This window comes from Buteo buteo, chromosome 21 (genome assembly GCF_964188355.1).
Source record: "Buteo buteo chromosome 21, bButBut1.hap1.1, whole genome shotgun sequence".
Lineage (NCBI taxonomy): Eukaryota > Metazoa > Chordata > Aves > Accipitriformes > Accipitridae > Buteo > Buteo buteo.
The window spans coordinates 16,816,196-16,829,477 of NC_134191.1; the positions used below are offsets into that span (position 1 = coordinate 16,816,196).

The 13,282-nt window shown below is 34.4% G+C and overlaps 1 protein-coding gene across 1 annotated transcript in view; it reads right to left on the bottom strand.

The window, feature by feature from the left end:
* Positions 1 to 13,282, bottom strand: part of CACNA2D3 (calcium voltage-gated channel auxiliary subunit alpha2delta 3) — a 475,703-nt gene that overhangs the window by 366,759 nt on the left and 95,662 nt on the right. Inside the window, exon 3 of the mRNA XM_075052542.1 lies at positions 6,937 to 7,053. Within this exon, the coding sequence (XP_074908643.1) occupies positions 6,937 to 7,053 (117 nt within the window). The remainder of the gene's footprint in view (positions 1 to 6,936; positions 7,054 to 13,282) is intronic.

Below are 13,282 nucleotides of genomic sequence, written 5' to 3' on the forward strand. Positions count from 1 at the left end.
CCAAAAGTAACTAGCAACAATTACAGTTAAAATACTAAATGTGAATACAAAAATATTGCTGAAAACCTTTAATTTGTTGGCAGTAATTAAGACAATTGTAGCCATCTCTCCTTTATTCATTATGTCTTTATTCTGTCATTTAAAACTATTTATAGTGACACTGGGTTGATTCACCATAATTTCCTTCCACCCACAACCATTTATAATTTTTTCCTCCAGTAATTTTATAAACTTAATGGTATTTTTTTTTTTTCATTTCCATCTGCTGATAAAAAACAACCTGCCTTACTATATTTTAAAAAAATATTAGGGGTCAGAATAGCACCCATTGAGCAGCACAGTTTTAACGAGGGCAGAAGAAATTCATTCTTCTTCCTTCTAATTCTGCAGATGCAAATTAGCTCAATGAGGGAACAGAGTAGATAGTGAAAAAGTGTTTATGCTATATTTAGAAATAGTGAGCCTAGCAAAGTAATAAGTTCTGACATTTAAGACCTTTCTATCTTCTATTACATGAATATGAAATATGAATGATTACTTGCTTCTCAAGAATGCCATTCCCAATCTAGCCTTGATCAAAGTGATAGAATATCAGAATAAAAATACAGTGTAATAAAATACACAGTGGACATTGAAGACAGTGTACATTTAAAACAGTCTCAAAAAAAAAGTCAGTTCAAAATTCACCTGGTATATTCCTCACTGTTGCCTCAGTTTTTCCTTTAGGCACTGTGGGAAGCCACTATTTTTCAACTTCCAAGTCAACAAGAGTACAATCTAAATGCTAAACACCACCACGCAAAAATGTTCTGTCCCTAGTAAATGCTCTTAATTGGCATAATGACATAGCGGTGACAATCTCAACTTCTCTGATTTAACGGGTTTTATAAAAATTCTCCTATATGCAGGAATGTAAACTGGAGATTACATTGCAGCAGTTCTTCATTCACAGATTATATATTAAGAAATAAAAGGTAGAAAATTACACAGATGGCTGTTATTTTAAAATTCCATTTAAAACCATAGTGAAAGGAATATCAAACATTATTTTATATATAATGTCTGCACCAGAGACACCTGGCTGTAAGGAAACAGAATACACAACGGTCCTAGAACACTGGCAATGTCTTGTAGTATATTACATTTGATGTATTTGATCTTTGGTATAAAAGATAATTATACTGCTGGGAAGCATTCTGAGCTGAAGGTGCACAAAAGATCCAAAGCTTTGCAGGCCCTATGAATGTCTAGACAACATTAATATGGTTACCCATGATCAGCTCAATAACCTACGTAGATAACCCTGCAGATTAGTACTTCCACTTAGAGTTAAATGCTCCTTCAATATAATACATGTTAAATGTACTTCAATACAACATAGTCATTCAAGTCAGACTTATTTTAAAATTAACTGAGTAAAAATGTTATTTTATCTAATTCAACAGATATACTGCCTCTGTATTCAGGACTATGTCTGCTTTGGTCAGACACACACACAAAACCAAAAACCAGCTCAACAGTACTAAGAACATAGATCCAAGACTACTGAACAGGAAGATGCATTTCTTTGTTTTTTTTGATTGTTTTGGTTGTAATCCTTCATCATGTTCCCATTTTCCATATAACATCTTATCGCAGTATTTTTTTTATCTCCACCCCTCATCCATTAAATAAACCTCCCATAATTTATTCAGGTCCCTTCTACATCTCCCCCAGCGCCCTTTCACTGCACTGTGTTCTCCAGTCCTTTCTTACGACTGAGTTTTCTCTGCCTTTCCTCAGTGAGGATACAGACTCTTTTTCCTGTACCCACTCTGATTCTGATGACACTTGTAGGGATTTAACCACTGGCAAAAGTGACAATAGGTTCAAATGTAAATGGGGCAGGCAGGAGGAAAACAGTCAATAACCTCAACTGAAGAATGTGACAAAAATTATCCACCCTAAGAAGAAAAGCAGCCCCCCAAAGATTATATAAAAACTTCTTTATCAACAGGAACATGTGAAATAATGACACCTTTCTCAAACTTGAGTTTTATTCAGTTTGTTATCTGCGATTACACTTTTGTATGAGTCCAGTGACATCAACTGAAAGCAGCAGCCTTAAAGTGAACGACTGAAATAACTCCTGGAATGGAAAGGTATTTAACAGTGCTACTTCAGATGCTACTTCAGCATCTACTTTCAAAATCCAGTTCTAAATACCACCCTCAGCCAACCAGAAAAAAAAAACCTACCTTCTGTACCAGTGTGTCTGATCAAATGGGGAAGAACTTACCATTAAGTTACACACCAAGAATTAGTTAAATTCCAAATACACCCAAGAAAACAGTAAGGCACTTGTGGGTGGTTTGTAAATAAAAGCTACATTCATTGACTACAATAATCAGTATGAATCCTTTACTGAGCTTTCATAAACAAGTCTATTCAGAACACTGCAAAATACTCCTATGGAGAAAGAATCTTCCTCTGTTTAGTACCTTTCACTCTCTGCTTTGGATTACTTGCCATGATCTCTGTGTTCATCCAGCCAAGTTCATTTTGCACTCACTAACATATCGTTTTATTTATTTTGAATAAGAATTAATTTATTGATCAGGACACCAATTTACCAGTATTTGCTTGGAAATACGTGGATACAGTACATCTAGTTTAATACTTTGCTTATATATATATGTACATATATATGCAAAAAAATCAATAGCAAACAGCATCTGTTGATATTACACATATAAACCTCAAAATGTGTGTCTATAATAATATGTACCCACATGCATATACATCCATATACTAAAATTTGCAAACTAGATACGTGTATGAATAAGCACAAATATTTCAAGCACATACATTACACTTTTTTAACTGTGCATAAACAATATCATCCTAATAGTATCTGAAAACAGTTTAAAGACCAGTGTGAAATCATCAGTGGAAAAAAAATCTATTTCTCTTCATTGCAAATGTTTGTTAAATGTAAATGCTGATATTCTACTCCTTGGAAGAACGTTTGTCTGCATGTGGAATTTCATGATAAAAAGCTTTAAAGTCCCAGGTTTCTCTAGATAAACCCCACTGGCTTACTGATGCATGAATGCACTGAAATTGAATTACTGTACAACAGCAATTACTTTTCACAGTACAGTTATAATGAGAATCAGCTTCACAATGAACACCAGGTAGCTACAGTAGGAAAAGTTAATAAAAAGAAATCTCTTATTTGCATTTTCTGCTGCAGCAATGGTAGTTGCCTTAAAGAAAAATAATCCTTAACACTTGAGTTGCCATCTTACAAGTAAATCAACAAATTTTTTTACAGGATTCTCTTTACTTGCAAAGAAACACCAATGAAAATAGAAATTTAACTGCATAGCTGAAGTTTCAATAACAGCTTTTGGAATATTCCATAATAACTTATTTATCTTTCTTTTTGCTTTCTTTTTCACTTCCCTCTATCTTCCTTGGATTTTTTCCTCTTACACCATTAACTAGAAAAAGTAAAAGCACCAAATGAATAGTTTTAATTCTACCTCTTTTTCACTATCAGGTCTGTTGCAGTAGTCATTTGTTACTGAGCATTATGCCGTTGTGCTCTAGTCCTCTTCAGTTTCAAATAAGTGGCACCATTAAAGTATCATAAAGCCTTCTAAAAAAAATTTTTAAAAAGTAAAAAAAAAAAAATCACACCTAACTTTAAATTAAAACTGATCAAGCATATTTCCTATGAATGAAATCACCAAAATTCCAGGAAAAGCAAAACCACGAGTGACAGCAGACTACACAAGGTTCTCAAAGGGATTATTTGAGTTTGGCTGTAAAATTAAACCCACTGCTGAACAATGCAGGAAACATTTCCACTTATGCCACCTTATGGGCACTAAGATTTTTCCCAGCTAGAATGTCATAGTCTTAAAGGTAAATTGATACATCTACATTTGTCACAGCTAGAAACAAAGCATCAGCAACATTGAATCAAAACCACTGAAGAGTGGTTTCAACTTAAATCATGTCACAAATATTTCAAAATAAAGTCTGAAGTTGCTTCTCTGAAATTCGATCAAGTAGGCCAGTATTAGGAAGGAAATGGTTAACAGGAATATCCTGAACCGACATAAATCTAAGGTAAATAGTGAACACTGGGGAAGAAAAAAAAAAAAAAAAAGTTGCTTGAAAGGGTTTCCATGAGTAAGTAGATGACAAAAGGTTATATAATTGGTTTAGCACTTTCAGTTTTCCATTTATTTTATGTATCTGACAGCACAAAAATAGGACATTCTGTGATAGGATAATTGCATACTGAAGGGTAATTCAAACAGGGGATGAATATGATAAAAATCACACTGAACCAACTAATCACTATGAAAAGCGATGAGACAGAAAGATAAAAATTCAACCAGAATATAAAGGGGGAGGAGGGAGAAGAGAGTTCAAATGTGATTAATAGCTTCGAACAAGTTAATGTGTTTGAAAGCATAAAGCAAAACAAAAATCTGAAGGCCTTTCCAAGCCATCCTATTTCTAAATTTCCAGGTCTTTCTTCTTGGCCTTTTCAACAAATTAAACTTTTCATATACTGTGGCTTACTGAATACTTGTCACAGATTACTACATCTGCTAGAACCTGAAAAGTATGTTGATTAAAATATTTTATCTAAAAAGTATTTTAAATTAAGCCATGGATTTTGATGTTTACTTGAAGCTAATTCAGTGAGCGGTGTAGGGTAACTATTTGGGGTAACACTGGAACACATTTTCTGAGCACTTGGATTTGAACCCTTGCAATGGTCACCTCGTTATTCTAGGCCTGAGAGATATTTTGTAAGGTACTCTTCATTTAGTACTAACCCCAATGTTACCACCAGCACATCTAAAATATTACTCTGAATTCTAGGTTTCAGTGCTCTTCATACAAGTTTCCATCAAAAGATTATGTCAAAATTCTGTTATTTTAGAGACAAGGCGATGCAGTATTACTTTGTCTCAGCATGGAGCAGAGGTCTTAGGTCCATAGGAGCCTTGTAACTCCTAGCTCACCTCTCCAGATATGAGGAGAAAATAAGATATGGTGTACCAAAGATTGAACTCATGCAAAACCTGCACTGTATCAAAGGATTTTGTACTTATCAGGACATAAAATACTAAGCACTACTTACTACCAGAATATAAAAGGTCACTCACTACCACCTCTAGCAACCAAGATAGACCACATTATGCAATTATGCAAAAAAGAATAAAGTTATTGGAAGGTAAACTAAGCAGATCATTTTTTAAAAGAAGCGACCCTATCCAAACCAAGCTTCTAGCTTCCTTTCCAAAGATGGAAACCTTCCAAAGAAGGCTCTGGATTTCAGTCACTTTTTTCCGACACTAAAACCCTTTCACACAATACTATACGCATGGTTTAACTTCACAGAATTTGGGCTTATTTTTACTCAGAGCATGGTGGCCTGTATTGGTCCTGGGTTTTTTTTTTCCTTCTTCAGATAAAAACACTATCTGTATGAAGAGGCCAAACCAGTTCTAACCACTCACAAACATTAGAAAGCATTTGTTACAAAGCTCTAATTGAGACACAAACTGTTCTACCCCAATAGCACTCCACACCAACGGAATAGAGCTCCTCTGACCAGCAAGCGTGCAGCTTGCTTTTCACTTCTCAATCTAAATGAGCACTGCTCCAAGTAGCGAGGAGCAAGGAACACACACACACGGCTTCTGGAAGCTCTTACGCACATCTTAAAGTGCAGTGTTTCTCTGAAAAACAGACTGTAAAAATAGCATTGTGGGGTTCCATGTTTATTGTCTTTCTCTGCTTCCCTGCCAAGTGTGCTCAGTTTACAAACTGAAATATGTTTTACTTCACTGCCAGCCCAGAAAATTCCACCTCTAAAATGTAGCCAAATTCCTCCCTCCCTTTTGCACCATAACAAATAATAGACGGCTGAAGGCAAAATTTTGTCTACAGTTACACAAATGGAGTCCCTGTCCTTGGGTGATGCCTTCAGCTCCACAGTTGAGACACAAAGACCTTCAACTCAATTGAGCAGACAAATCTGGCTGAAATAGAGTAGCTAGTGGCAAATGGCATCACCACAGCGTCCTGTTAGCTTGTTGATATAGGTGATGCAACAGGAACTGCTATTACAGGCAGTCACCTAAATTTCTAGCAAAGAATAATGCAAAACGAAAACTACAACAGGAAGACCTGTTATTTTTTAGGATATGCATGTTACAATGAACTCCTATTCAATATAGTAAAACACAGAAGTCAGAACTTTTTTTTTTTTTATGGTAAATCTAATCTAACGGGACTCCAACGCTACTACATTCTCTCTCAGAACAGAGATTAAAAAAAAAAACCACACACACAAAACAAAAAAACAAAAACCAACCAAACAAAAAACCACCCCTCCCCACCAAAAGCTACACGTGCACGGAAAGCTCAATGTAGTTACTTAACGATCATTAATAAGTTGCCTTTAGAGTGATGTAGTACTTAGTGCAATTAGAGGAATTTTGGATTTAGTCCTATTTGCGGTATCTGCATCTTTTTCTAGATTTGAACTAAAGGACAGTTATTGAACTTGGAAGATTCCCTGCAATAATATTTTTATAATAGTGAGCAGTGAAATTAAGTCTGCTTTGGTTTGATATTTTGAAATCTAACATTTTAACACACAACCATACGTAGTTATGTTTTACTGAACACAAGTGATACCTTAGAAACTTGTATGGGAAACTGGTAGTCCAAACCTAGTTACACTCTCTTGCATTTATCTATTGATAATATAAATAATTTGTATCTATTCTCTTGAACACTGATCCTAAAATACTTCTGAACACTTCAGAACCTTCAATTACTAGTACAACCTTCAGAGCAGAGCCTAAATTATATAGTTTTACATCAGAGAATGAAATAGCAGATTGATCTGCTACTTACCCGTACGGCTTCAGACTTCTTATGAAACATTTCTTCCATATTCTTTGCTAATTTTTTCACAAGCTGAAGGCCATCAATTTCTTCTATTGCAACATCCTTCTCATATTCTTTGTATTTCTGGAAGAAAAAAATGAAAAAGAACCAGGGGAAAGTTATTCACAGTGAACCAGCTGAAATTTTGACAACTAATTATTAGTTGCGTATTACACTTTTGCTGACATTCTTCATTTATTTGATGTTTATTTGTGACAGAATAGTGTTTTGTGCCAAGACACTGTCACAGGGACAGAACTGGGTTTGAACCAGAACTCCATTAAGAATATATAATAGAAATATTTATCTCATGCACTGTAGGAAAATGATAATTCCCCTTCACAGCATTTAAATTACCCTCCCCGCAACTGAACAACAGCCAAAAAAAGTAGTAAAAAATCCTCATATCCCATCCAAAAATCATTTAAAACCAGTGATATGCTTGGCAAGCCACTGTGCCTTAGCAACCTAGAATCCTCCTCCTCCTCAGCTAACTTCCTGTAGCTGTCTATTTCACAAGCTTTATACAATACTTATGTTACGAATACTTACACTACAAGCTTATCTAGACATTCTTAGCTGTCCATGCAAAGAAAACCATAAATAAGCCACATAAACATGAGCCTTTATCCAAATGCAAGCATAGAAGTATATTTTATACAATACGGATGAGCATTAACTTACAGTCTCTTTTCACAGTGTGAATAACTCTAAGACTGACTAAACACTAAAATAATATTCAAAGCAAATTTTATCCTCTATTTTCTGCACATCAACATTTTTTCTTTATCAGTGTTTGCATGTAAGAACGTAAAATTTAAAAAAGCATTTAATACTGAGAACATTCCTCTTTCCCATGTCATTCCACTATAGCCTGTACTCTAAGAAAAAGTGATGGCTTCCAGTCTAGTTATTGTTTGTTTATCTCTATTGAAAACATGTATGGTTGCAATGCACTAATCATTGCCCATTACCGAACCCTTAACCTATTCACATAATTGTACCTCCATGATACCGCGAGGACGATGAAAAGCATACCTGGCTTATGCCAGTTTTAGCCCTATGTACAAAAATATCTTCCAAACCTCTAAAGCAGACTCTTAGGGCAACCCACTGCACAATACTTGAGTCAATAAAATGAGCTGGTATTATTCAAAAGATTTATCATTAAAATTTGCCTATAGAATTATGATTATGTCCAAATCTTATATAACTCCAGAGAAAGAAGAAAGAATAAGGGCATCAAAAAAAGTGGCTCAAATCACCTGGATGAACACTAAAATGATCAAAACAGCAAATAAGTCAGGCCCAGCCATGTCCTGGCTTGTGATGGAAGGAAGGAAGGAAGGAATCTATTGTAAGAGCATGCCTGTGCATATTGTACCCATTTCTTCTGACAAAACTCATTTTCAAGGCAAAGTAACACTTTGGACTTGCTTTAAACTTTATACTTCTCTGTAAAAACTTGTATGAATGTTTTTATAAGCAAATAATATTTGATAAAACATCATTTGCAGACAATTTCATAAGAAGGTTAAAAATACAAAGTTGTCAGTAAATATTTAGGACACTAAATCTTTTATATTCTGTAATAATTCCATTTTTCCACATTATTTCATTTCCTGTTATGAGTCTCTATTCTATCCAAGATATTAATGGTAGTCTAAGCAATCTAAAAAACCTCAAGCAGACCACCTGCATTTTGCTCCCTGGAGGCAGGAGGGGAGATCTGGGGTTTTTCCCCTTCTTGGTCTGCATTTAAATGCCATAAGCAGAGTTCTGATTTCAACTCTCTAAGTCCATTTATGCCATTACTAAACTCGCTACTCTCCACTCCAAAAATATTAATTTAGGATAGCACAGTGATCTGTGTAAAATAGAAAAAAAATTATTTTTTTTTAATTTACTGGAGAAAATACAAGAACACAGTAGACGAGAGGTAAATGTTATTGAAACAAATACTGCGATAAAATGTAGTAAATTAACAGCAAATTGAAAACATTCCCAGTTAATTAATGATGTCAAAGTCTGTCCACGTCCCACAGGATTTGAAGCTTTGGAGAATTTAAAACAAATGAAACAAAATGCACTGCCATGAACAACTGTCGTATTTATTAAGTTAATAGATCAAGTACAAATTTGAATCACTTATTTCAAGCTGCACAGATCATGTTCAACATATCAAGTTCTGATAAAAATGGTTTCCTTCAGACTTGACCTTTGAGTTCTTAGAAAGTATTTTAAAATGCGTCACTTCAAGAGACTGTTTTCAGGTCACCAGATTTATTGATTTAAGCTTTGCCATCAAGCGAAGAAAACCAGGCAATTATTCACTGCATTTGTCTGAAAACTGAATGGTACAGTTGAAGTCGACAGATTTTCTAGGCACAGTGAATCATACCATATAGTCTATTAGGCTATTGTGAGAACACATTAAAAAGCCACATTTCTCAATTTTGATTAACTGGTGCTTTTGAAAATTAATAACTTGCACTCAAAATAGATGGAAATTATTTATTAACTGATAATTTATTATTTTATAATTATGCTAGTTCATAGTACATAAATTCATTTTTTTCCAAATTTAAATGCCAAAGTTCCAACCAAAAAAATTGGAGAAAACAGAAGATATTATTTAAGTTTTATTTGAGAAGACCACACATCTTGCATGGTGCATGTCTAGTCAATTGTTGGAAACCTCCAAGAACATTTGCAACAAACTAGGAGTATTTACTTGATCTGCAAGACCTTGGCAACCAAGAGGTTTACATACTAAGGGGTTTACATAATATGTATTTTACATTCAGTATTTCGTTGCCATAAAAATACTTCTATTATTTTTTCAGCCGTCAGTGGAAGGTTCCAAAACAGGAGAAATTATGTGGTTGGAAAAAACACCAGCTGCTTTTAGTATCCTTGTGCTCTAGTGATTGTCTGGAGGGAAGAAGTGCCAGCTTTATCTGTGCATGTCTATACACTTCCTCTTAGTACTCAATGTGCATGAGGCTGGGAATTTAGATTCAATCTAGAAAACAGTTGATTTTGTAATAACTATCAATGCAAGAAACTTGAATCACAGCAGATAGTGAAAAAAACAAAAACACAATAAAACTGTAACAAAGGACATCATTAATAATGGATTATCTTCCTTTCACTGCAGAGGCTCTCTGACCTCCAGGCTCTCATCATTTCCCTGCCACTAGATTTTTACATATTGAATTTGGTTTTAATTTAAATAAATTAGCTAAAACAGCAAAGACATAGTTGCTTTGAAATAAATTTGAAATAGTTTTTAAATGAAATTATTTATTTTATTTTAATGTCATTTTGAGAAAACAGCAGCATGCCACTATGGTTGCAGTTAAGCAAAATGACATCATGGACAGTGGTGAAAAAACCTAGCTTCTGGGCCATGCTGTCCTTTATATTTCCAGACTTGCAAACCACCTCTTAGTATTGCTATTCTGAATGGCTCTTCCAAGCAATGCCTCAAATAGCCATTTCCCTCCACTGTTAAAAAGATGAAGTTGATGATAAAGTTTTTTGTTTTGTTTAAAAAAAAAATAAATTATGAAACCCTCAATTTTTTCAATATTCTATAATTTTATTCCAGTAAGAGATAATGAAAAATCAACATTTGTAACATATCCGGTAGTATATTTGTACTGTTATTAAAAGGAAAGAAAGCAGCCTTGACTTTGCTCTAAATAATTGACTTGCATATCAAAAGTGTATGAAAAGTTAGAGTCACAGTTAGACATGTCTTTTGTTAAGTGGATTTCCAATTGTCTAGAAGATCGAGCAGGTAAGTCTGATTTGCTGCGTTATTAAAAAAAAAAAAAAAACAAAAAAAAACAAAAAAAACTTGAAATGCTGATTCTTTCTGCTTGCAAAACTCAGCCTTTGGTAAGAAGTTCTCCAGAGAGACGAGAACATTGGTCATTTGAGAAAGCACACAAAAAATACATTATTTCTTCAGTGTCTGTTTTGCCAGATCATTTCACGTAAGCACCAGGGAAAGACAGACAGTACTTCACTGTCAGAACTTTTAACGCTTTTCATGGATTTAGGTGTGGGTTTTTTTTCTTGCATGGTAAATGATCATCTAGAAATAACATATCAGAAAGCAACTGATACAAAACTCAGGTCTGAAGCATTTTATGCAATCCAAGTATTTGGCACTGAAACGTCGACAACAACAAACACAGACACCAACAAAACAAAAACCAAAAAACAAACAAAAAAAACCCCACACCAAAAACCATGCAGCTTGAGTGACCAAGGCAGGAAAAGACAAGCAAGACAACTTCAGAAAGATGCCATGTCAGCTACAGTTTGAATTTTTTCTCCTTGTTTTTTCCCCAAACAGAAACATAATCTTTGTGTTCCTGTTTTTATCTACTTCTATCAACTCTTATCAACATCAAGACAATTAACTTTATGCTGTATATAAAAATATTTCAAGTGTATAAACAGTCAGTCTTTGGACAAGTCTGTGCATGCTTTGTACATGTGCAGAACACTACGACCATTTATGACAAAAATTCTTCCCACTCCCTGGGATTTTCAGAGCCAGTAAATACCACTACCATCCTGATCAAAGAAAGATTTTTACGCAACAGGAATTATGTAATAATACTTTAAAAGGAATCTGTTGGTTTGCGTTGCACATCAGGAACTGATACACGCCTCTGAGATGTATTCACAGCTATAAGCTTGCATAGTTGTACATACTTTACAAATGTTGCTATTTGAGAGGTTTTGTCACACATGTTAAATATATATATGCATGTATAATTTTTTTTTGTTTTATAATGAAAAAGCAGAACCAGCATGCAAGTGAAAGATCCATTATTCATTCAATCTTTCCGTTAAAAAAAAGTATGTTTACTCCATGCCATCTGAAAAAAAAAAAACAAAACAAAAACCCAACAAAAAAACCCACACCAAACCCAATGTCAGATGTTCAAGTCTCAGCATTGCAAATGTAAAATGAGATTACAGAAACATACACTTGTGATTAAATCATCAACTTTTTATTTCAATTAATATCTATTGCCCAGTAGAAAGGCTGTGCTATTCATTGCTTTGAACTGTTTAAACTTGTTTCAGACACTCTGTCATATATGTCCTAACAGTGACTCCCTTCAGCACAGAAGTGCTGGTTTGAAGGGCCACGTGAGTTAATTGGCTTATTAGAACTATTTTAATTCTATATTTGAGATGTCCTGACAATCAAATGTAATCAATGAGTCTGCAAGGCTGCAAAAATCTTACAGCTAATAGAATTTGCAGCTCTTAATGTGGTTTCTTTAGTTACAAAGTCAAAAGCTATGTGAGTCTTAAACAGAGTTCTGTCTCAATTAATTCTTAACCCCCAAACCCATGGATTTCTTCACTAATGTTGACTTTCCTACCTAAAGTAACCTTGGTTTTTTAGGTCAAGTTCTTCTACAGCACAGGGATCAGAATGTTGATAATACACTACATTTTTATGCATCAAGAAAAAATGTTTTTTCTTTCACTATTCAATTCATCGCAATCTAAAAATAAAACTCATGATCACTTTTTTATGTTCTTCTCATTGAATAATGATTTTTTTGTGTGTATGTTATTAACACTACTGCATAAAATTTAAAACAAGTGGCATTTATTCAGGGTGCTTTAAAAATACCTACTCCTTTTTACACTTTGTGGGGTTTGTTTTTGTTTTAATTATAAAACCCCAAACCTACAATTTATGTGGAGCAAACTGACAATGTAGTCACATTAGGTGCTGCCTTAGACCATTAACAGTTGTGTCGCAATTAAAGGAGCTATGCACAGAGAAAGACTTTCCACTATTAGCAAAATACGGCTCTGAGCTTTTGAATCAAAAATAACAATATAAATTTTTCTTGATGTAGAAAATCTACCACATCATTTTATAAGACAATATTATTTTAAAACAATATCCATGTTAAAATTGATGGGACACAAAGAGTGAAAGTTCAAACCTTATGTGGCTCAAGCTCTTGCAGTGCTCTACCACACCAGCACACATCCCTCTGCACATGAGAGATAACAGAGCAATTCCTAGCAAAAGATTTAAAAAATATACAGCACAGCCTCTAACTGCTTCATTAGAAGTGAGGGGTCACTAATTATGTATGTGCTGTTGGAATAAACCTGAATTTGAAGGTAAATAAAAAACAGTCTCCAGAATTACATGTGCATGTGAGTGGGAATCTGAGTTTTTCCACTGAGCAGAATGCTACTCAGATTGCACTACCACAGCAGAGATATCAAATACAGATGGTGCACTCCTCTGATA